This window comes from Monopterus albus, unplaced genomic scaffold (assembly GCF_001952655.1).
Source record: "Monopterus albus unplaced genomic scaffold, M_albus_1.0 scaffold45.1, whole genome shotgun sequence".
Classification (NCBI taxonomy): Eukaryota; Metazoa; Chordata; class Actinopteri; order Synbranchiformes; family Synbranchidae; genus Monopterus; species Monopterus albus.
In genome coordinates this window covers 2,852,221-2,877,380 of record NW_018127925.1, presented here as the reverse complement: position 1 = coordinate 2,877,380, position 25,160 = coordinate 2,852,221, and the positions used below count along the sequence as shown (strand labels likewise).

The following is a 25,160-nucleotide window of genomic DNA, read 5'->3' as shown; positions in this document are numbered from 1 at the left end:
ACACACACACACACATAAACACACACATAGCTATAAACACAGAGACGCATACACACAGCACATCACGTTCAGTCACGGGACAGGGCGATGTACAGTGTGTATAATCGAAATAGACCTTGTAATCCAATTACAAAACAGCACAGAAGTCCTTTTTGCAGTTGCAGCCTGGCAAAGGGCACAGCCAAGGCCAGCGATGGAGACCAGGACCATGAAACTCGCGTACTGACCACAATTACAACCAAATCCTTATGGTTATTCCAAATGTGTCACCTAATAAGATTTATAATCAGACATATTCAGGTATGGATCTGTGCGTAAAAAACGGTGATAAAAATCAAGTGGAAAATTAAAATACTGGTCGAGTTTCAGGTGTTTGGCTGTTACAAAGTAACAGAAATCATAGATAACAAAACGTTTTATATTTAAAGGCAGAGTGAATCATTCTCTCCCATCTGCAGTATTTAGAGCGAAGCCAATCAGTAGAATCTGGTGCCACAGAAAATGGTGGATGAATAATTAGACCACGGATGTCTGCATACACTGACACCCCTACATTTTATCAAAGAAAATAAACTCTAATATACGACCTAATCTTTCAAAATATCCAACTGGGGCACATTATGTAAAAATTAAAGACCAGCGCTCAATACCCCCAGCATTGGTTCACACATCTCTCATAGATTGTATTGACCCTTGGTGCCTCGCAGCCGCACAAACTCTTCAACGCACACACACGAACACACAAACTAGCTTTCATGCCCTATTTTAAAGTTCCTTCCAAAAATATTAACTGATAAAAATGATGCTTTAACCCCAAGGGACCCCCCCCCCCTTCCCTCCCTCCTCCCAACCTCTCCACGAGCGCGCTTGCCGGCGCACACAGTATTATCTTATTTGTTTTGGGACAGGACAGAAAAAGTCAGCAAATGCGTTAAATTCATGTGTCCCCTGGACTCTTGCGAATAAACACCATACAGATGCGTCCATCATCAGCGCTCGAGGTCGCCGGTCTATCCGTGCACGCGCCTGCAGATCCTTATCAGCCTCTCCTATTCAACAGCCTCCATATTCACGACACCTCCACATATTCATCATGCAAAATGCAAATGCCGTTGTCTTTTTCATTTTAAGGAACACGATGTGCACATTAGAAGTCTTTGTTATCTTCTATGGGATCATCCAAATTGACTGCATATTGACTTCATGTTCATGATAAGCCCTTTTATCATTTGCAATCATATTATCAGTTAATCATGATGAGAACGTAAGAGGAAACAAGGCACTGGTTTAGGGGAGGGATGAAGACTGACCAGGAAAGCAGCCCTCCAAAACCTTAGGAAAAAGTTACCAGTGTTCCTCCAACGGTGATTTAGAGTTTGATTTGACATCTCTGCCGCTCCCTTGTGAATGCAATCAATTCACTTCAAAAACGCATCAACCAGATAAGCCAATGCATACGCACATCGAACTTCATTGCACTGGAGAGGAGATAGCATGCAGATAAGCATCACTTGAAGAGAATTTTCCAACCTACCTTCTTGAAAAGAATATAGCAGAAGTAAAGTTACAAGCCACATGCCATTAAAAGCAGTTATATTTCACAGGAATGTTGTGCAGTCCCCAAGAAGAGTGCACGGCGCAGCGGTCGGCCAGGCGAGGCTCCGTGCTGGACTGGTTGTGCTGATGCTCCCCCGCGGTCTCTCCAGCCCTGGTCCCACACTCTCCAGCGCCAAGAAACGAGCCGCGGAGAAAGTACCGCCTCTGCTCCCAGCTCTCTCCTCCCCTTACCGGGACAGGCTGCTGTCGCCCCACCCCCGGTATCCTAATGATGCGCCGCGATGGAGAGGTGAACCATACGTACTAATAGAGCAGCAAAGTCAAACTACTGGAACCTCCGTATAGCGCGCACTGAATAGATGTTTTCATCTGGTAGGCTGACAGAGCTCCAAGTGCAAACGTCAACATTTCCGGCCATGCAAGTGATTTGAATTTTGTTTTCATGCATGCAAGTTCAGAAAACAGCAGTTAGGGGAAATGCCTGCGCGTATTCCGCATTCGAATCAACTTAGAAATGTCCATACATCAGTTTTCATTGTCTTGCTGCGCACAGAAAGTGAAACTGCCCATGCCAACAGAACGTGGCACTGTAGTCAGGGGAAAACATGGACATTTTGCACTGCGAGAACAGAAGAGGACAAGGAGCGCAGAGAAGTCGCAGCCTTCGTTTCATCCAAGGGTATGAGTGGGGATGTATGCTGGGCTTTGCGCTGCGCACCTGTGTGTCACTACAGACTTCTTGGGCTCAAACACAAGGTATAAGGATTACTGGAGGAACTAAGCAACTAAGGAGTTATTAATTTCATTAAAATGAGTGGATCAAACTAATATTATGATGTGTATGGTCAGTAAATTTATTAAACTTGGTCTGTGAACCTTGCTCATTGACTTTTCCTCTCTCTCTCTCTCACACACACACACACACACACACACACACACACACACACAGAGGGACAGTGTATGCTCAGAGACAGGCTTCTGAGATTTCAGCACTACATGGCTTCCCATCCACTTCACCATCTCACTGATCAGCACTGTAAAATAAATACCAAAGCATGGCTGATTGTTGTTCATCCATGTCAGACCAACCATAGAGATGACTGGCTGTCCTCTCAGTTATGCTACTTATCGATCACCTTGAACTCCTCTCTGACCTCCACCATCACTCTTCATGTCTCTCTCTCTCTCTCTCAGTGGCACAATGTGGATCTTTTGAGTGTTGTAACCAAAAGTAGCCCTGGTTGTGGAATCAAGCTGAGGCGAGTGGTGGCCTCTCTCCCACTGAAGAGCCACTGCAATGTGGCGGGCAAGGCAGCACACTCTGCCTCCACTCTCAATTATATAACAGGTGGAAACACACACACACACCCACGCACACTCTCTGTCTGTCTCTCTCTCTCTCTCAAGCAGACCCAGAAATGTGCACACACAAACACCACAGCATAAAACAAGGACACACATACTGTAGAGTGTACACAGGAGCACTTCCACAATATATTCTGTACATCCATATGTGTACTTTGGAATTGTTTTTTTCTAGATGAGAACACTTTCAGCTTTCAGCACTTCACCAGCCACAAAACCATAGTCCAGATTTAAGTGTGCAGCGTGTAGTGCACGCTGAGTGAGATGGGCGCTCTTGTTAATAATGTGACAGCCCTCAATGAATATTATCTGTCTCAGCATCATGTATTCTGCACCTCAATACTATACATCATCTCCCATTGACAAAGTGGTTCCATGACTGCACCCAGCACCTTGACACTCAAACCAAGATCCTCATCCACAGAAGCTCCACCCAGCAGCCCTGTATGGTAACACATACGTCTCTGTCAGGACTTCAAACAGCAGCATGGCAAGCTGGTTAAGAGCCTGAAGTGAGTCGGCCTGACAGCAGCAAGCAGGTTGTACTGTATGTCAGCCAGTGATCATCATGGGAGCTGGCAGGCTGAGCTGGGCCAGGGAGGCCAGAGCAAAGGCAAGCAGCTCACCAGACTGCTCCAGTGACTGTCACTGAGGACAGAACTCAGGACAGGCTGCCACCACACCTCTAAAAACCACAGCACCCATGTGACTTGTCTCCATCACTCTGCTCCATCGTTGCCTGGAGATAGAGAAGGAGATAAAAAGTGAGGGGAGGAGGAGAGTGAGAGGAAGAGAGTTTGTCGACTGAGGAAGAAAACGGTGAGCGGGGCCAGGACAGAAACAGGCCCAGACAGAGAGAGTGATGAGGCGGATAAGTTCATGTGAATGTTAATGCTCAGACAATCAGAGCTCCCCTCAGGCCCCGACTACATGGTAAGATCATATTAGCGCTAATGTATCCAGCATTAATGTACAGCCCCCAGCCCAGTGAAACCTAAGCAAGGTCAGAATTAGGAGTGAGAGAGGGCACATGATACTGCTGCTTAGCTCTGTGCAAGGTCACAGGGATAGTAATGAGATTGGGTAGAGAGCTGCAGGAATAGGGATGGCTGACAATGGTAGATTGTAGATGGGAGAGCTGGAGAGTAGCGAGAAAAAGGCTAATCACTTGAGGGTGGAGAGTTATGATCTTTTAAAACCCCATCAAAAGTTAAAACTACATTTTTTTTTTTGCTGTGTGTGTCAAGTGTTAACGTGGTCGCAGCTAAGCACTGTACTGCAGAGCCCCTTTTCCTCAGTGGGGCTGCCTGGCTGGCTCCGCATGCCGCCGTGTATGTACGAGCCTCAGCATTAGGCTAATATGAATCACACACCACCGCGCTGCAGTACATTACCATGAAGGTGCCGACCGATGGAGTGTGTCTGCCTCTAACCACGCATGTGTGATTGTTGTGGCAGATGTGTGAGAGGGTATCAGCACATTAGAGAATGTGTGCATGCGTGCGAGCATGTGTCTACATGGCGGCAAAGCACAGGACATATTTCTGGCTGCTCTCGTACCCTACGGCTGGGCGTGCGTGCACACAGACGTGTCAGAGTGCGTTTGCTCGAACGTGTCTTTTACATGAACGTACGTGCACATGCACACTAGGCAGAGTGTTAATTTATTCAAATGAGCTGTGGAGGATAACGAGAGGATGGGGTGAGGGGCAGAGGAGGTGTGTGTAGGGGGGCACCTTCTTCCATTGGAGGTTCATCTCTACTTTTCTCTTCTCCCCCCTCCACCTGTTTTTTTTTTCCACATTTGCAAATGAGACTGTTCACAAGGCTGAGAAGGAGGGAGGCAAGGGACAAAGACGATGGGGTTGAAAAAGAGAAAGAAATAAACTGGAGATTGGGAACGTGATTCTGAGGCAGACAGAACACCCACAGACAAAAACATACCGTGCCAGGGCGATGCCAACACCTCCAAGATGGCTGCTGCTGGAGGCGTCCTATGTGGGACCAACCTAGAGAGCCACTGCGTTTGCTCCATAGTGGGCAACACAGAAAACAGATATTCTGACCTCGTCTGTGTTCAGCAAGGATAACTTGGGAAATGAAATTTGAGCAGCTTGGCAAAGGATTACTAGTCATCATTTGAATCTGAATATATTAAAGACTTAGATAGATATTGATGTGGCTTGTATAGAGATATCTAGTGACACCCAGTGGTCACTATTAAAGATGTTATCTTCTGAATGAGCTGATCCTGGAAAAGTTTACCAGTGGGGCAAAAGTTCATTAGTTATCCAAACACTAACGCAATACAAAAAAAATTTAACTATGAGCATGGTGTAAATGTAAGGCTAATTATAAATATTTGGTATAAATGAAAGGAATTCTGGCAAAAGTGTCTCATTATCAGGACTACCTACTCTTTTTAACCACTGTGACTGTAGACAACCTTTAAAACTTTCACTTGGTGGATTTCTAAAGAAGTCTGTTTCCCTAATAAACAGACTTCTTTATGCAACTATCTTACATGTATCACAGCACTGACAGGTGTGTTCATCCTATACACACACACCAGAAAGGCAACAAAAGTGTGAACTTGTCACATAGTGGTGTTGTTATACACACACAGCAGCATGTTGACAAAATAATAACTGGACAACAAGAGAAATGTATCTGAAAAAATGAACTGATCCAAAAACTGTTCTCCTTATCATGTGGTCATTGTAACACATATCCCTCCACATATTAACAATATAAGTTAATAATTAATTGGTTCTTGCATCAACCTAAACCCGGTTGTAACAAGGGCAGTGGTGTGAGTGCCATACAGTGGCTTCATAAAGTGTTCAGACACCTGTCTCTATGGCAAATTTAAGGTAAATTAAAGGAATAGTTCAGGATTTTTCAAGTTGGTGTTAAGACAATATTGTATCTCTGTTTACATGAGAATAGGTCTTATTCATCGTCACTGACCCTGAAGGTTTCCACCTGGAATGTGACCACGCTGCAAAAGAATGAGGGACAAACCACACAACTCTTGTTCTGTAAAAACATGTTTTCCAAAGTTTGTCTGAGGCTCAAACGCAGCTTCAGCTGCCCCACTAAGTTAATTTGAGTAAGTATATTTCAAAGTTAAATTCTATTTTAAGACAAATTTCCCTCTTTTATTTCCTTGGAGAGTGCCATACTGTGCTGACATTATTGGACTTACAGTGTGAATTGTGGGACATTATATAGACATGTCTGCATTTCTACACTCGTGGTTTTAGACACAATTAAAGCAGAGCAAAGGGTCTAAAATCTTTGGAAATTAAAGGTTTCCATTGTTGATTTTTAATAAACCAGCAAACAATTTCTAAAACATGTTTTCTCTTTGTTATTATGGGTTATCAAGTCTAAACTACTCTAAAATCGAATCTACAACCCAATAAAGGCAATGTGCTTGAACACTTTCTGAAGTGACTGTACATTAGTTAGGGATTAACAAACTGTTTACACTCCTTATAGTTCTGGTCAGTTACATTACATCAAGTCAACTATAAACTGAATAATAAGAGAGAAAGAACGGCAGGTGTGAGACGATGCTGATGCAGACGTTAGCCAAGGACACACTTTCCACTAAGAGAATTCTAGAGGTCATCTGATCCAAAACGGCTGGTGCACAACCAGTGAAGTACATACGAAATTATTTAACATGAAGGGACTTTTTCAGATGCAAACACAGCCACTGGGTGTGTGTATCAAGAAGTAGAGAAACTCTATGGTGTTATTAGTTGCTTGTCTTAAAGCGAACGAATAGCTTGGTTTGCAGTTTGCCTTTTAAAATGCTGTGTCTAGGTCATCCATGCAAGAAAAACTAATTTTATCCAATCTCCGCCTCTTTGCTTTCCTCAGTCACCCTCATGCTTTTTTGTCTCTGCACTTACCAGAAACCCAACTTATGGGAACAGTAAACTGATCAGCATTTTTACACCATGGGTCCAGCATTGTGTGTGTGCGTGGGTGGATGTGCTTTCTCTCAACCTCCTCCTGGTACCATGATGTTATCAGCTCTAGTGAACTGTGAGATAAAACAGCTTCCCATGCTTACCTCAACTGAAGCCCTCATGGAAAGCAGCTGACCTGAGCCCTGAGGGAACCCGTGGGTGAAACCGCCTGCTGCACCTACTGGCGGCACACTGTTCACTTTTACAGCTTGGCCCGTCATTTTTCCACAGGTTTAATCTGAAATGGAAAGAAAAGTGAGAAAGGTGGGCGAGAACAAGGGGTCCTTGGAAGAGAGCTCCCATCTCTCCCTGTGACGACTTACTTATTCAGGGGTAATTAATCAGGTGCGGTTTTCTGACTGATTAATGTGCTTTGACACATGCGTACCAGCAGTGAACATACCTGTGATGCCGCTGCTCTGCTCTATGGTAACATCTTCTTAAAGTGACATGGTGACACTGGGTGGAGGACCTTACTTCAGCCAAAAAACACACAACTCAGACTTCTTATGCTGGGACCACTGAGGGAGCTTTTTCATAATCCTGTCTCTGTTTGGTGAAGTAGTGAATTTGTGGCGCCTGTGTTTATTTTTACTTTATCTCTGTGATAATCTGCAGCATTAACATTTCCGGGACTGCTCTCTAATTTCGTGATAGTAGGCCTATCTGTGATTATCTTTTAAGAAATTCTGATTGCAAGCAATTTTTCCACCTACTTGTTCTTTTCCCACAGTATTCGGTGTCTTTTGATTCCTGTCAGCAGATCTGACGTCTTCTCGGTCTATAAGTTAGAGAACAGTGGTCGGGGTTCTTCCTGCCCTCACGCTGGACGTATGACGCCACCTTGTGGTCGTTTTTATTACCACAAGTTCAAGGATCTATAACCGACGTTGATACGTTTTTACAACCCTTGTTTTTTGGAAATAAATGATGAAAATTCTTTTTTATAAAGCCTAAATAAACGTATGGGTACTAGAGTACTAATGTTCTCAGACTTCTTGTTTGTTGTTGTTGTTTTTTTTATTGCAGTATAAGCTCTACAGAGAGAGAACAAAAAGATGAACATACTAATCAAATACCAGAAACTGGACTGATAATTCAAGCAAATAAACTATTGCAGGAGAAAGCGCTCACTCACGAGACGCACACAACACATGACTGTTGTCTAAACCTAAAGGGAAACACACAACACAAGGCGGAAGTACTGTATAACCATTTTCTCCCACCTGAGTGGGCGTTTCCTTTCCAGGCAGGGGCGCTTGTTTTATCCTCATCTGCGAACGACAACATCAGGTGAGTCTTTTGCTAGGGACCTAGCAGCTCTGTAGTATTCATATTTTTATACCTAACAGTAGGCTATTCCCTCCTTATTATCCAATTCCTGTCTACCTGCTACATTTCTTACTGCATTTGCACATTGTACATTGAGCACTTTTATATTGTTTTGATATTTTACTGTATATTTTGTTACTTTTGCATCGTTGTTTTATATGGTATAGTTTGGTTTATTGTATTCTTGTTTTATATTTGGTCCTTTATAATGTTACTTTTATATCTCTAAATGACTTGGCACCCAACTGGTTGCACAACTGTAATGTTGTAGTCAGAGAAAATGACAAAATGAAACTCTACTGAATCTTAAACATTCACAGAAAAAATGTCAGGTGTTGCCTGTAATAGTACAGATACTACCAGAAGAGGGCATACAAAGATTTTTATTTGTACTGATTTGCAAGAGAATTCAAATCCAGATCCATCAGTGATATCCAACAAACAAACACATCATGGTTACATACACTTTATTAACACAAAAGCCTTACAGTCTTACACATATAACAGCTAATGGCATCGCAGCACATTCTGCAGTCCCCTGGGATCCTGGCTGGCTCTGTACACTTTACACTTCTTCTTTAACACGTCTTGGCTGTAGACAATAAAACAGCAGCTGTAATTTTTACCTCTGGATTGTGCCTGTTAATTGTTTATTCATTTCAGCTCATGCACAAGCTGCTGTACCGGAAACAAATTCTTTGTGTGTCTAACATACTTAGCCAAAACAAAGTGATCATCCTTATCCAAAGATTAACATGTCACGTTTGACCTGAAAGCATTCAAAGTTAAAATGATGTATTGTCTTGTAATGACCAGCAGGTGTCATCTCATATTTTATTGAAGCTGTTTGTCCACAGCTCCCTTACCTTTGGTTTGCCACAGTTTTTGAATTTGTTGCCTTTAAAGAAAAATGAAATCAGGTGATTAGTTCAAAACTGTTGTGCTTTCAAAGCTGCTCTGATAACAACCATGATGGAAACATACAGTAAGATGGGAGCAAAGATACACTTTAGCCTTATGTACACAATGGAGGTTTTTATTTTCAGTCCACTTACTGTATTATTCAGAGCCACCTTTGTTTGCATTAAGCCTGTCTTTCTGACAGCATACTGTATGACAGAAGCTTTCTGCATTCACACACACACACATGCACACACCCATCACACCTTTTTCACTCACTGCATCGCACTTCTTACTTCTCTTTCACTGAAATACAGTAACACAAAACACACAAATACACACATACCCAGGATGCGGCTGGTGACTTACCTACCAACAGGAGGATGGAAAGCACCACAATGACCCCAGCGAAGATCAGGCCTCCAACACGTAGTGTCTCGTAGTCTACAAATTCACACAGGACACCCATGAACGCTGTAACAGTACCCCCAGTTCTCTCTGATTTCTTTACCCCATCTTTCCCTTTTACTTTTCTTTACACTTTTCCACCACTCTGTTTTCTCTCTTTTTGTCTTCCACTCTCACTCACGTTTTCCATCTGTCTCTGTGTTCCCTCCTGTTTTTTCCACCATCTCTCACATACCCCTTTATTTGCCCACCTAACCTGTGTTGCTATCTTGTGCTTGCTTTCTAGATTAGCTTTTTAGAGCAGAGGCTTACAGTAAGTTCAGTATTTCACCTATTCCTTTACAGCAGATACACTTTCAAGGCTTTAGTTACTTACCATATACAAAGGGTGCATCATGGTCAACTTGTGGACCTGTGGAGAGACAGAGGTAGAAATCCTGTAAAAACATCCTACAGAAGCCAACGCAATAGTCTAAAGCAAGGGTGGCACAGTAGTACAGCGGTTAGCACGGCTCCGGAGTCGAACCTTAAGGCCAAACGGGGCCTTTCTGTGTGGAGTTTACATGTTCTCCCTGTCCCTGTGTGGATTTTCCCCAGATACTCCAGCTTCTTCCCACAGCAGAAGGACACACAGGTTAGGTTAACTAGTGACTCTAGATTTGCCCGAAGGTGTAAATGTGAGTGAGCGTCTGTCTCTATCTGATACTGTAGATAGTAAGGTTTTCATGTCTGGCACTTTAGTGGCTGGATGACGTGCTGTTTGGTTGTGAAAATTAAGTATTCTCTTTCTGGATAGGCTTCCAACATCCTGTGTCACCCTATTATCAAAAAGCTACTTGTACAGTTCCTCCAGCAGGAGTACTGCCTATTTTATGAATATGATTAGCTGTGGTAGGAATACTAAAGTGTGAGAGGGGGAATCAACTCCTCTTGGTTTTGTTCTTTAAAGCTATCAAGGAACACTCTGTATAACCTACAGCATATAAAGATTCATACTGTTTTTCAGAATTACCCAGAATATTTATGTTACTCTGAATAAGCAGTTAATAAGTAAGTTGCATGATTGAATGTTGCTGTTAGTGTTTTTGACTCGGAATCAGTAAAAAAAGACTGGCTGTGACTTGTTTGTGGCTAATTGGCAGTTCACCTTCTGTGTAACTTACCTTTGAAAGAACACATCTTGCTTTTTCTGTCTGTGTGTGTGTGTGCTCAGCTGACAAAACTAGAGAGACATAACACAAACAGTTAAAAAAAAAAAGGTCCGTGATAACAGCAGCCGCCAGCTGGTAATCCATTTCTAACATTCGTTTAACAGAAAGGTCCTTATATCATGACAATAAAAGTATTTATCATTACAGTTGGTCTGTATCAAAAAAATGTGCTGGCAGTGGAAAAAATTTACATGGATTTGGTTTCAGTACTTTCTGCATTTTAGGAAAGTTAGGGAGTTCTTTGAACTGGCTTAGTTGTTCAGAGTGGAAGTAGCTGAAAGGCTCAGAAACTCTATATGTCCTGACAAATTGCCTCACGGTTGCCTACCACAGTCTTAATAGCAAAGTGATTGTCTTGTTCTTCACTGAGAACTTTAAGAGGCTAATGGTGATATTGATCCTTGCCCCCATCCCTTCTGTCAACATTTCTCTCTCTCTCTCTCACACACACACACACACACACACACACACGCACACGCACACACATATACACACACAAGCTTGTCATTTGATCTACCATACATCTCATGACTTAAAATAATTAACTTACACAGATTAACAGACTGAAAATGTCCCTTGCTGTCTCTATGTTGTGCAGGCATGCCTCTATGAATTGTGCACTTCAGTACTTTCATTTATTATTTGTCTGGACCTGCTCAATGCACCACTGAACATAAGGGTAGTTACTCATTACCACTCCAATATTCATTAACCTTGAACCTTGCACAGTCCGATAGAGGTTACAGATGGAGCAAGACAGAGTAGCTGTGGTGACACCTGCATAATAAGCCAGAATTGACACCCAGTGATTTTGGCAAATAATCACCCTTGAAGTGCAGCCTTGCATCACTGCTATTAGCTTTTATCAGTGTGAGGGGGCATTAACAAGAACACAGAGTGCTGTCTGTCCTCTAAACCCACTTTTCCAATGTCAATTAATTATACTATGTGTGCTTTTATAGTTTATCTCATTAACTAGTGGAGCAGCTTGTTCAGGAAATGTTTAACTTTTCAAATTAAAGTATGCCAATAATTTGTTTTACACAGGAATACACATTCTACACATCAATTTAAAGCATCTGTTCATAACAAGCAACCCATCCAAACCATAAATTAGCACTGAATTTGTGTGAAACTCTGTCCTATGATCCCATTGTAACAGTTTTTAAGCAGCTGGAGTGCATACGGCATGCTTTTATGACCCACACAATCTCTGTAAACCCAGGTGAATCAAAGCAAGTTCTTACTCACCTGAAGAACTGAAGGCTCTGTATTACCTCTGTCCAGGTGTTTGTGTGTGTGGTTCTGTCTGCATCAGGGGCAGATACAGACCAGATTCCCCCAACCCCCTTAGGGCCACCTTCTAACACAGACACACAAACCACACCCATAGCCACATTTTAGCGCATTTACTGAGTTACATATTTATAGTCTCATAAAGTCTGGTGCCAATAAGGAGCAGATCTACCAACCTTTGGAATCATAGCAGAAAGAGCAGTTTATTACTGGCTCTGCTGGTGAGGAACCCATTTCTGATGCAGTTTCATAGCCCCAAGTAACAGCTTATAACCTCGACTGATACTGCTATGAAAGTACGAGAGTGATTATAAGTGCTGTTGTAGGGTTACTTGTGAAATCAGATTTTCTAGGCTCAAATGTTCAAACATAAAGACCCTGAAAAAAAGTCTGGAGAGAAATTCTTATGCTTAAAATGTGACCTTTAGTTAAGCGAGCACAATAGTCCGTATTATTTGTGTTCAGACATACTTTATTTATGCCAGTGGCACAACAGATGGCTACACAAAACACTCTATGCATCAAATGAACATAGGTATACTCAGACTTAATACCAGTGAAAGCCTAACCTGAAAGGTGATTCACAAGGACTGTTCATTTGTTCTTTCACTATGATTTTGCTTACATAGGCTACTATTAATATATTCTGGTACATAAATAATATGAAGTCTCACTTCTCTCAAACTCAGTATCGAAACGTTGCCTCTTTTTTTCAGAAATTTGAGATAAACTAAGACATTAAATAAACAAGCAAGAAAAAGAAAAAAGAGACCAAGTCTTCACAGGTTTGTTGAAATAGTACGGGAAAACTAATCATAGTTTGCTGAAGACTAGTTCATCCTGGCGCAGCCAGTGACGGGGCCCTGGAGCGGATGTGTGGAGAAGAAGGCAGTGAGACAGCTGATCCAGGAGCTCCCTCCACCAAAGTTGGTATAACACGGCAGTGGAGGAGCTCAAGTAAATACCTGCAAACTATTCCTGTGCTCAGAGAGCTGTAGCTAGATTGTCTTATATAAGGCTCATCATGTGGAGATACACATGTACTCATGTTATACATAGTCATACATAAACAGGATGTGCATGCATATGTCTATGTGTACACAAACACACCCAACCTTTCAAGCATAGACCTAAATGAAGAATATTTAACTGTATATCTTATCTGTAAACTATCTGTACTAGTATACTGTATATATAATTATACATGTATAGTGCATTGTATATTAGAATACATGTTATAATACAAATGTGACAACTGACAATCCTTAAACCTTAGGGCAATTGACAGAAAATGAAGAACAGCAGACCACACAACATCAAAACTTCTTCTAGGGCTTTGAAGACAATGTTGTGTTGAAGGAGCCACTGACTAAGACAAAGAACTGGAGTGAGAGGCTGTCACAGAAAGCCACAGGAACAGACAAGAGCACTGAGGGACTGGCACAGTCACAATGGAGCACAACAGGCTAAAGGTTTGTCTTTAGGGAACAAGATTTACTGTATGTACATATTACACCTCTAAATGTACACCTCCCCTCTTACCCCATCATATAACCAGTTGTAATAACCGTCGATTTCTTCACTATGAGAGTGGCTTAATATCAAATAAAAGTGATCATCAGAAGGCAGTGCGGGCCGGAGGAAGTGCCTCAGTTCTCTGCTGGAGCCTCTTTGGCAGCTGCTGCAGCTGAAGGAAGTCAAGGACATGCAGGACACGTTAAACTTGCCCACAGTCATTTATCCCTAAATAGTCCTTTTCTCTGCCCTTTACTCATTCATTCATTTGTGGATAATCACTTAAAGGCCCAGGTGCATAGTTTCACCAACTCATTAACTCCTTAAAATCACATATATCTGACACCACACACTTTGTTTTCTACCTCCTAAGGAATGTGTTGTTGTACAGTTTTAAAGCTGGACTCAGCATTACCACTTTGGAGATTCCACAAGCAAACGTGTGAGTATACGTGAACATAAATTATGAAACAATGCTACAACAACAAAACTTCTTAAAAATGTAAAAATAAAAATAAAAAATGTATTTGTAAATGTCTTTTTGATTCTATAGTATATTTACTGATCCTAATTTTTTTTTTTTTTTTTTGCTTTTACTTTGGTATTTTTTAAACAAAACTTTAACTCTGTTGTTAAGTGTGGAATTGCTACTTTTACATAAATACTTCTGACATCATCACCTTCCAGACTGAATTATAAAAATCAGCTTGTGATGAAACATAAAGGAACAAAATGTATGATATTTACTGTATTAAATCATAAAATGACCAAGACATGTCCTCGGGGACTAAAGAAACATGCTACATTGAAATACTGGCTTCTGTGACAACGATGCTACAGCCAGTATGTTCTCCTTTCTTTCCGGAGTGGAACATGATATTCTGCAGCAAAAAAAGACTACCTGACCTAAAAAGCCTCGCCTTCCTTCTAAAACCTTCATGACCATAAAACACTGGTAATATGCAAGATGCCTTTGAAAGATGGAGACAGCTCAGAGACCAGGACTTTAAGATGGATGAGATGACTATTTTTTCCTACACACATAAACACTGAGCTTCAACTATGTTTAGCTAGCTAATTTAACATGGCTTCTGGTAGGAATAGACATTTTACTAAATCATTTTAACATGTGAGAACTCACATCCATACTCTGTGGTCATGTGCAGCGAGGATATCAAAGCAACGAGCATCTGAGAGGCAGAGCCAGTGAAGTGATCCCTACTTTAAAGTGCTGGCTAATGCCATTTTGCTTACACATGCTGATGTTAACTGCTGTCAGTCACACTGCAAGAGCAGACAGCCATGTCTGTTTACTGCCTCTGCCACTCTTACTCTAGCTCATCCTCACTGCCTTCTGGCTCTCTATACCTGATCAACCCTCACTGGCCTCAGGATTTGGAGCAAGACAATGGCATTTTGATTATACATCAGCTCTTCATTTGGTCTGGGCAAATGACCAGAATGAATGCGACGTGTATGTGGGAGTCACCAGAGAGAAGTGTTTGCAGTGTGCTGAAGAGGACAGTGAGTATTCTATGAGAGCTCTTATTCGCTTCCACAGAACAATTAACAATATGCTGTGTGAATATACTCTGTGAAGAGTCGATGAACACTAGGTGCAACCAGAAGACATCATACTGCTGTTTACTGATATACACCCGTGTGATAAGCTGAACTAAAAGTTTGTCTGGCTTTCTTTCTTCATTCTTTAAAGTTTCAGTTTTGAAATACTGTAAGAGTTGAACACTTAACGTATCTTTAATTATAGGCATTCATTCCTCTTAAGGCTTAATTAAGGCTCTATTCTACTGCAACAAGTTACATTACTTTCCTTAATGTAACACTTGTTATACTGACAGTAGCTCAGATGCCAGAGAATATGTAAAAATGACCTTCTTTAGACTAAAATATATATTTAGATACATTCAAATAAAGATTGGTGTGGGTTTCACTGTCAACATATAAAACCCAGGAATCACACAGGAAAATATTTGTTATGAAAATTCTCATGTATTTAGTTGTTTCTGTCATTTAAAGGGATATTAACTGTATTGGAGCATCGTGCAGTGCAATTACAGGGAGAAATTATAAAACAGTCCTTGCTTGAAGTAACAGATGACATAATGATTACCTAATTTTAATAAAAACATAAAGGTGACAGAATGCTTTTTGTGATAAATAACAGTTTCAGACCCAACAAGTTTTTGCAAATGTATTTTTTATGTAGTATTAAAGTTAACTAAACTCTAAAACAGCTTGGAAGGTTTATAATAAAGCATGTGCTTTAAAAAAATGTCAGCAGAGATTTAAACTATATAGTCTTTATAGCTTGTTTGCTCTGGCTCACACAGAGTTCAACACATGTACACATAAAGATTTGCCCCTTGTGCCTTGGGCAAAAGGAAACTCTGTTATTTATGAATGTCGGGGCTCAGGCAGAGGTGAGACGATCTGACAGAGAGTTAACATTTGCATCTTACCTCTGGAGACAATCAGGTTCTCCTCCTGTGCCTCCTCATCTCCAGGGGCTCTGAGGAGAAGATCCACAAGTTGTCATAGTAACCAAATGATGTAACATGACAAAAAAGAAGCTCTTATGTAATCAAGTCCCAAGAGGAACACTGGCATACCTGGGCTTCTGCTTGATTCTGCAGTGGCATCGCCGACCTAGAAACATAAGGAGTGACTAACTGTCCTGAGTAGAGCTCTAATTCTTTAGAGATATTGTCTGTGTCATCCCTGTTAAAAGTGTTTCACTGGTACTTTATGACATAATGAAAAGAATGAAAATAAACTCTGTCAAGACAACATGGTATAGTAACACAACGCAGAAGTGCAATAATGATTCAGTCATTTCTTGTGAATTATTTTAAGTTGATTGTAACATTGGTCTACATTAGATGCATATACATTTAGCGTAGAGAAAGACAGGCACACATGTGCAGAGGTTAACTTACTGAGGATGAGAAGAATGCCCAGTATGAACAGCACCACAGCAAATGCCAGTCCCCCAATTCTCAGGCTCTCATAGTCTACGAAGAGGTTCATGGCAGAATTCAACAGAGGTGACCGAGGCCGGTGTTTTACAAAAACACACTGATTGTTCTAAACTTACCATAAACAAACGGGTTTTCAACTTTCTTCTCGCCATCTGTAAAATATTATAGAAACCAAATATTCAGAACCAAGTTGTTCAGTGCCATCACTCGAATGCCAAATAGTACTGCAATTTTCAAAAACTGTTTTAAAGATGCCCAAGAAACCCAAGAAAAACAATTCAGGAGGTATCTCTAAGTCCATTTTGGACAAATCTGCACATCACAGTTTTACCACCATCTGTCACTGACTAGTAATTGTTCTGTGTAGTTTTCATTAACTGGAACAACAACATTTTCCTTAACCAACTTGTTCCCTAATCCTCACCATACCTTACCCATAGTTTATTTGCCATATTCCCCTAACTTTCAAAAGAGCAAATATTATAGAAGTCAACAACGTTATGAACAGTGGCGCTGGGCTTAGTCAGGGGTTTTGCAGAATCTCACAGTGCTAATGTTCTTAGCTGGCAATAGGCACTGAAAAAGCTGTTTACAGTATATGTATTGGAATTTCATATATTTTATGTACTATACAAATATATTATCCTAGTTTGTTTTAACCAAACAGCCACACTCTTTAGCACTGATTTCACATTTCTTATAAAAGTTTCATTCTAACCAACAAGCAGTTGGGTCTGGTAAATCTTCATCTGCCACTCTTCATTGTGGTGGTGCAGTCCACAAGGGTCTGATCTGGAACCCACCATCCATTCTCTATACCATTTATATTATAGAGGGTCATGAAGGAGCTGGACCAATTCCAGCTGGCATTGGGTGAGAGGTGGGGGTACACCACAGACAGGTCGTCAGTCTGTCATAGGTCTGACACATATAGACAGACACCCATTCGCACCTATGGGGAATTTAGAGTTGCCAGTTAACCTAACCTGCAGGTCTCTGGAGCCAAAGTATGCAAAGAAAACCCATTCAGGCACAGAGAGGACATGCAAACTCAAAACTCAGATCCTTCTTCCCGAGGCAACTGTGCTAACCATCTTACCACCTTGCCGCCCTGCTCTGGAAACCAACTGCATGGCTGTTAGGACTGAGGTGTGATCCATTAGACTCACCTTGTGCACTGGGGTCTGCTACAGCTGGGAAGTACAAAGAGGGTGGTTTGACTCATTGGGCGAGTGAAATAGAGAGAAACACAAAGCATTAGGTGAGAAACCATGAGGTAAACCACTTAAAAACCTACCTACAGTATCTCTCCACTGTATATAATAACCAACCTGCCTGATTATCTATGATTTACCTGACACAACCTTGTAGTGTCATTGGAAGCGTTTGGCAGCACAGCACAACATCATCTATTTGTAGTGTGTGACTGTGTGAGCATGTGTTTAGGTGTCTTATATTTAATTATACACTATAAACACACTTCACACACACAGTCAGTGACATAAAGCCAGTCTGTGAAGCCTACACATAAATCCCTAGAGTAGTAAGTGTTGTTAAATTAAGAGCCCAGGTCTAGTGGATGCCTTTTCATTTATACTTCACCATCTGCCCCTACACTGCCCCCCTATGGACAACTGAAATATGTGCATGCATAAGTGTTGCATGCATAGATTTGTGTGCGTGTTCCATGAGTAGGGGGGTACCTACCAGCAACACACACCAGGAGTGAAGAGAGGAAGAGCAAAATAGTTTCCATGACAACTGTTGACATAGGGTAATAAAGAGGGAGGGTGAGAGAGAATGAAAAAAGATACATTGAGAGAGGTTTATTTTAGTAAGCTACACTACTCCAGCACCTATACAACACACCCCTACAATTTAGAACACACACACAGTTGATAGACACCCCACAAACTATGACAACACAAGCACACATCATCACACAGCAGAACATCCAGACTCCTGGAGTGTAACTGATGTGAAAGGCCTTTGGATATAGTTGTGATCTTGTATGACAACCCATGTTCAGAGCCTGCTTGCTGCACATGCTCTCTTTTCCTGACATGGATTCCTCCTTCCTCCCTGTGGACTTCACACAACCTTGACCTATTTTCATCTAGGCAGTTCAGTAAAAATGTGCAAACTGTGTCTCCCACAACATGTACTCATATTCCACCATCTTTCTATATTCAGCTGTAGTCAACCCAGATATGTTTTCAGTCATACTAACTCCATGGCTCCTGGGATGACAATGTCAGTCTGTCAGTCAACGGATGGGTCCCCCACGTTGCTCCAGATGGAAATACATCTATGACTTGTGCATGGATTTTATACAGACACTCATGATGGTCCCCAGAAAACGAATCCTTTCCTTGACTTTCGTGATTTAAGGACATTTGTGGTTTTTGTTTTTGTTTTAGTGAGGTGTCTTGACCTGTACTGGATGGGTTGCCATAAAACAGTATTATGCAATCCAATGACTTTGGTGATCTCCTGATTTGTCCTCCCCACCATGAAGCTGACATTTGTTTATCATGCACATACAGTATATAATACACACAATACATTGTACACACATGCACATTGAATTGTCATGAAATCTGGTACACACATTCATGTCGCCCTCAAATAACTTTGGTGATCCCTTCACTTATTTCTAACGTCATCATTAGGTCAAATTTTTTAATTTATCTAATACTTGTATACCTCCCATCAGCCACAGCTGCACTTTGCAACTAATCCTAATTAAGAAATGCTGGCAAGTTACACAGTAAAGTAAGATGGTAAAAATGTCAAACATTATGACAACTAAACATCATCATGTAAAAAATAGTTTGTCATCTGAAATAGAAACCAAACTGTGGATGCAAATCCCAGTCTCTGGTGTGACATTTGCTCTGTTTGGACATCTGCCACCACTGTGGAAATTCACTACCATTAATAAATGCTTTAAAAAAAAGTCTCACTTATGTTTTCTACAAAATGTATTTGGTGTTGCAGTTACATCTGCTCCTGGGAACCAGTGCAGTTAAAGTTTCAGAGTTACTGCATGTTTTGGCACATCAAAGCATTTGACTAATGACATGCAGTTTCTGCTGCTTACACTTTGTCCAAACGTGTATTTTAAGACACACTTTATAACTGAACTTCTCAAACTTTTATTCAGTGACAACATGCAAGTGTTCAGTTTCTCACATTTATAAAACTTTCATAAAGTCAGCTTCAAAAGGTCAAGTAAGCTTTGTCTTTGTGACATTTCAGTAAAACAGTGACCAGAGGACAAACTGACAAATGCAAACAGCATGTAACAAATCAATATTTATGAGTGGTCTAGTTCCCCATCGAATTCTCCAAAGTGTCTGGAAATGTATTATATGTCAGTCATCAGGAACTATTAAACAAAGTAATAGCTTAGTAAATAATAATAAATGGAACTGGGCAACAGGATTTAACAGCAGTTCATTTGGTGAAGCCCCCAAAAAATTCCACAGGGAAAATAACAGAAAGTTATGTCTGCAGTACAGCATCCATGCTTTATAGACAAAGCAGAGAAGCATCTGTGTCAAGAGACCAGGGGTTTTCTATAACTCAGTGTTCACCGCTGTCTCCCCGTCATACAAACTGTAAATGTCCGTCCATTTGACTGAGCGGCTCTTTAATTCACTCCAGGTCCATTTATATCCATTTGGCTGTTTATCTGTCCTCACAGCATCAGTGGTACAGGGCATAGTGCTCCTTAAATGAAATTATGGTGATTAACAGATGCACCGACTGTATAGCACTCCTGCCCAGCTGCTATTTGTGTGTCTGCATATTTGATTTGTGAGCCCTTATACAGAACAGAGCACATGGTAATTTGGACATTTTTGAAATAATGTACCACAAGATGACAACTGAGGAACAGAAGGCCCGTGGCCTCCATTAGACTGCTGGCACCCACCCTAAAAATGAAGACCTTGGACAGAAAAAATTGCTTGTTTAATGGGATGTTCCATGAAAGAATAGTTAGCTATTCTTGCATGTCATTGTAAAGCATTTTTAAGCTTTACGGTGGCATTTGTTATGATGCATATTTTCTATTTCAAGACGCAGCATAATCATTGAGGATGTAGAGTTTGTACTGTTAATAAGTTATTTTTAAGAAGCTCGCTTGCTCCTATTGTTGCAGGAGCCTTCGCTATAAATGTACAAAAAAATATTGAAGTCACTTAGCACAGAGAATTTCTTCTAGTGAGGATTTTCATTTCAGATGTGACTACACAGCCGAGGCAGAAGCCTCTAAAGTCTTTTTCAAGTTTTTTTTTAACTGTCATGGTGTACTTGTTATTCAGAGTGGCACTTTTGCAGTCTTGTTAAAACCAAATCTAGACTTGAATGATGACGTATGACATGAAGCCATGTTTGCCACATTTGCACATAATGAAAGCAACATCTTTTTTCACATTAGATATGATGGCTGTCCCCAAAGCTGCACACCACTTACAGTCAGGTTAGACATATTAATAAAGACAGATCCCGCTCAAGCACAAGAGGAGGGGAACTTTCTCATGCTGAGGCAGGTGTGCCCTTTAAAATCTAAATCCACAGTACTATCTTTATTCTCTTCACCACCTGATACCACCTGCTATTAACTGTGTTGGAGTGTAAAACATCCAAAACACTATGTTTGACTGAGCTTTTAGCAGAGTTAGAGCAAACAGTCAGTAACCAGGTCACCTACTCTGTTAACCTTTTTTTGCTCAAAACCAACACTATAGGCTACTGCTCAAAAGTGCTGCAAGCCAAATCTTCAGCAACAGATGAACTCAGTACCAGTTCAGGATTGACACTAACGTCTGGGTACATTTGTTTACAATTATCTCTGATAGTTTCTACAGGATTAAAGCCCTAAGACCCTGAAACACAGATACAGTATGACATTTTACAGAATTAGACTCTCAGCTTTGTATATCAGTGATTTGCATCCACATGAGATGTTGTTAGAACACGTGCCACCTTGTTCTCCCTCTCCAGTAGCAACAGGGGTCTCCTTGAGCCCTTTTCTTGCTCCTCTTAACGTATGACCTTATTTTTCAATAATCGTATGCTGCCCAACTGCTGTGAAAACATCTACGTATATATCTGAACTGATGTAAGATAAATAGAGAAAAGTTACTGGCTATCACAATCTCCACCTTCTATTACAGTTTTCAATGAGTATTCAAACCAAAGGCAAAATTGATGATAAAATTTAAATATAAATATGTTCAAGAAGTTTTATGTGTGTGTGTGTGTGTGTGTGCATATACTGTATATGATGAGAGAGAGAGAATTCTGCAGCAAGCAGACATTTAGCTATTTGCAGAATATTCCTAAATAATGTCCTATGACTTTCTGGCATTATATTTAGTATTTAGCAAGTGCAATTTGGAAAAATGTGTATTCAGGTGGACCCTCTTCTGCACCGACAGAGTAAAGCTGGTTCAGTGAGTGCAAGACTAAAGAATGGGAAGATAAAGCCCTCGCTGGTGGAAAGTGAGAAATCTGATGCCCTTTTGTGTCCCCGCTCACAAAGACACATGCTAATGGCCTAGATATGACGGTAAGTGTTCCAGGTTAAGTGGCCAGTTGGACAGCCTCCAGTGATTCTGAAGGAACCAAAGACAGTCTGGGGTTAAATGCCAAGCAGCGCCTCAGACTCAAAATAATGGGTGTCAGTACAAACCACAAACTTATGGCAGTCTTTTATAGACAAAAGGAGCAGACATTTATACAATAGAAAACCCAATTTAAAACATGTTCTGCACTGATTACTGACAATAATTACTGCAGCTTTCATTTTAGAAGTAATGAGAACTGTGTTCCCATGGTCACAGTTAGTGATCCAAAGGCGAGATGAAGATCAGGAGACGACTGACTTGACTATGACATCACTGTATGGACATCAACATCACAGTACTGGCAGTTTTCCTAAATGTAATATTGAAAACAATCTCATCCTTACTGAATATATAGTCATTATAGTTCTTCATATGGGTCCAGCTCAACTTTTCTTTGTAATTGATAAAACAAACTATTCTGACCAATATTTTCAACCCTCCCTCACAAAAATAGAGGAAATTATGAACTCACATGGGGCGCAATATTATAAGCTCTTTTGATGGGGAGCTACTTTTAACCATCAGTGGGTATGTGTCACATGTTTTTTCTACCTCATCTGCATTATTGTTTAGCATTATCAAGTTACACAGCCGGGCTACTCCTTGATCTGAGAGGAGAGGAGTAGAAAAGGACAAGGCATGAAGACAGTGAGAATGGGAGAGGAGCAGACAGGGTCAGACGTGGTCTGGCAGGAGAGTACAGGTGAAGGGCATGCAGAGGAGACACTGCCTGAAGAGATAGTGACATTTCCAGCAAAAACACAGAGTATTAGACAATATGATGAGACAAAGGTGATGAGGGAGACGAAGAAGCAGGTAGGCTGTCAGAGAAACATCAGTGAGTCAAAGCAATGGGGACGGGGAGATGATAAATTAGACAATGGTGGCAGAGGATCAACAGTCAGTGAGACATAACCTCTGACATTATTCTATATGACAAATGTGTGGTTCTTAAACATGCTTAAGATCAATGTAACACAAACTACTAAAAGTCACCCACAGTTTAACAGATGAATTAGGGTAGAGCATCAATGAAATCGTCTGACATTGTCATTTAAAAAAAAAAAATCAACTGTGTGAGTATATAACTGCCCACTGTGTGTGTGCTTTTACATGAGACCACAGCCCAAAATGTCTCTTATTGTGTCATTAGCGTGTTCAGGATCCTATATGTGCTCAGTGACCTACAGATTATTGGGTTTTTGAAATGATATTGTACGATAGAGGTCGTCCTGCGTGTTTCATTGTCTGGCCACTGTAACTCTGGGAGGTGCACTTTCACGTGGGCTGTGTCTTTGACAGAATGCATGATTGTTTGATTGAATATTTGTGTTTAGTTACTGTAGGTGTCTGTGCTTCTTTAATGCAAGCGTTTAAATGTTAGCATTGATCGGCATCATTGTGCCAGATCTCCCTATTTCGCTATGCTCTGTATTGTAGGTGTGTAGTTTTCTGAAGGAACATCAGTTGGTGACCAGTGGCCCTGAGGCTTCTATATATAAGCAAATTAAAGTCCCAGGGTCACTTTAAAAAGTACTTCCTATTCATCAGCATCAATGAAATACAGGGCAGCTAAACGGGTCACACCACAGGTCTCCTTAACCTTTCTGAAAAGCAACAACTTGGTCCAATATAGGCTCTCTGGCATCATAATGTTATTACATCACCATGACAACAATGTGCGTCGTCTAGTTATCTCCATAGTAACTGTCTCGCCCCAAAAAAATCTGGCGCCGAAGGATAAATGGGTTAAGATGTGGGGCTTGTATGGAAACATAAAGACAACCAGACACATGCAGCAGAAGAAAGGGGTGTGGCACGCAGCTTTAAAATCGGACTCAGTTGGCTGGAATTCAGACTGTTTCTAAGATACATTGCCACAGATCCATTGTAAAAAGAAACTCGTAAGCAATAAGGTACACTGAATGTAAATTCTGTGGCGTTTGTTGTAAGTTGCGCGCCCACAACAAAGAACGACCTCACTAACGCATTGTAACCTTTCTATTATGATGTCAACGCACAGCCTACATGGCGCTGCCACGTATCACGCGCTGCCAGGCTTCACTGACTTATAATAAATAAAAACTGGCACGACACATTTCCACATCCTTTTGTGTGACGTCTGCGTGTCCACGTTTGCGTCCTTCAACCTGTGGAACATCTGATTAAGCAGAGAGGCGACCTGACAGCAACTAACCTTTCTATAGTAACAGCAGTGACACACACGACAAGTGATATTTGGTTTTTAACTTCCTCTTACAAGGCACAAGATAACAATCGCGTCAAAGACGGTGATTTGGTTACGCTGGTCCGTTGGCTCCATGCAAATATTTTTAGCAGCGCAGCCTGTGAAGGTTATAGTGACCAGTGCCTGTAGACACACCCTCATGGTCTACAGCATTGGAGCAATGATAAATAACGAATAGCGTAGATGGCATGCATCCCTGCAAGTTAATGAAACAATTTCCAGTAGCGTGGAAACTGAACACACCACACATTGGGGCAAAAATGATTCCACTAAATGTGTCCGAGTGACTAGAAATCCTACAACCTAATTACACGATTTGTTTACATTGGACAGTGCGCTCAAAAAACCTAACAAGAAATGCATTTTGATAAAAAAACTGTGTTCTCTTCCACTGCATGCTTCGCGACTATTATGATCCCCTTCTGACTTAACGCCATCTAAGAGACGAACACAGGCGCTTATCAACTTACCTCTTGTTTCTCCAGCCAACAAACTGATATCCACCCACAAGAACCAATCCGCTTGTCTCACAAGGTTTCTGTTCCAAATATTGTCATCTGTCAATATGTGCACACTGCTCACATCTACTTGTCCTGGAAAAATAGATGGGATGGATAACAATGTGACTCCAGGAGCGACTGTTTATTCAGTGGCTTGAGCCCTCTTTATTGCTCTCTCTCTCTTTCTCTCTCTCTATCTCTCTCTCT

The 25,160-nt window shown here is 41.1% G+C and overlaps 2 protein-coding genes across 4 annotated transcripts in view; both read right to left on the bottom strand.

The window, feature by feature from the left end:
* dscaml1 (Down syndrome cell adhesion molecule like 1) overlaps positions 1-2,243 on the bottom strand; it is a 99,497-nt gene extending 97,254 nt beyond the window's left edge. For 2 of the 3 annotated variants that reach the window (XM_020600163.1, XM_020600161.1), the window contains exon 1: positions 1,535-2,242. In XM_020600163.1, the coding sequence (XP_020455819.1) occupies positions 1,535-1,577 (43 nt within the window). In that variant the 5' untranslated portion in view covers positions 1,578-2,242. Of the gene's footprint in view, positions 1-1,534 lie in introns of all 3 variants that reach the window. The other variant, XM_020600162.1, reaches the window with a different exon arrangement.
* A 10,260-nt stretch (positions 2,244-12,503) lies between these two features.
* On the bottom strand, positions 12,504-25,125 carry fxyd6 (FXYD domain containing ion transport regulator 6). The gene is made up of 8 exons (XM_020600228.1): positions 24,924-25,125; positions 18,274-18,327; positions 17,736-17,759; positions 16,683-16,718; positions 16,525-16,599; positions 16,198-16,234; positions 16,048-16,097; positions 12,504-13,739 (listed from the first exon to the last, which is right to left on the bottom strand). Exons 2-8 carry the CDS (start codon positions 18,320-18,322, stop codon positions 13,702-13,704), a joined length of 309 nt encoding a protein of 102 aa, XP_020455884.1. The 5' UTR covers positions 18,323-18,327; positions 24,924-25,125; the 3' UTR covers positions 12,504-13,701.
* Positions 25,126-25,160: the final 35 nt, after the last annotated feature.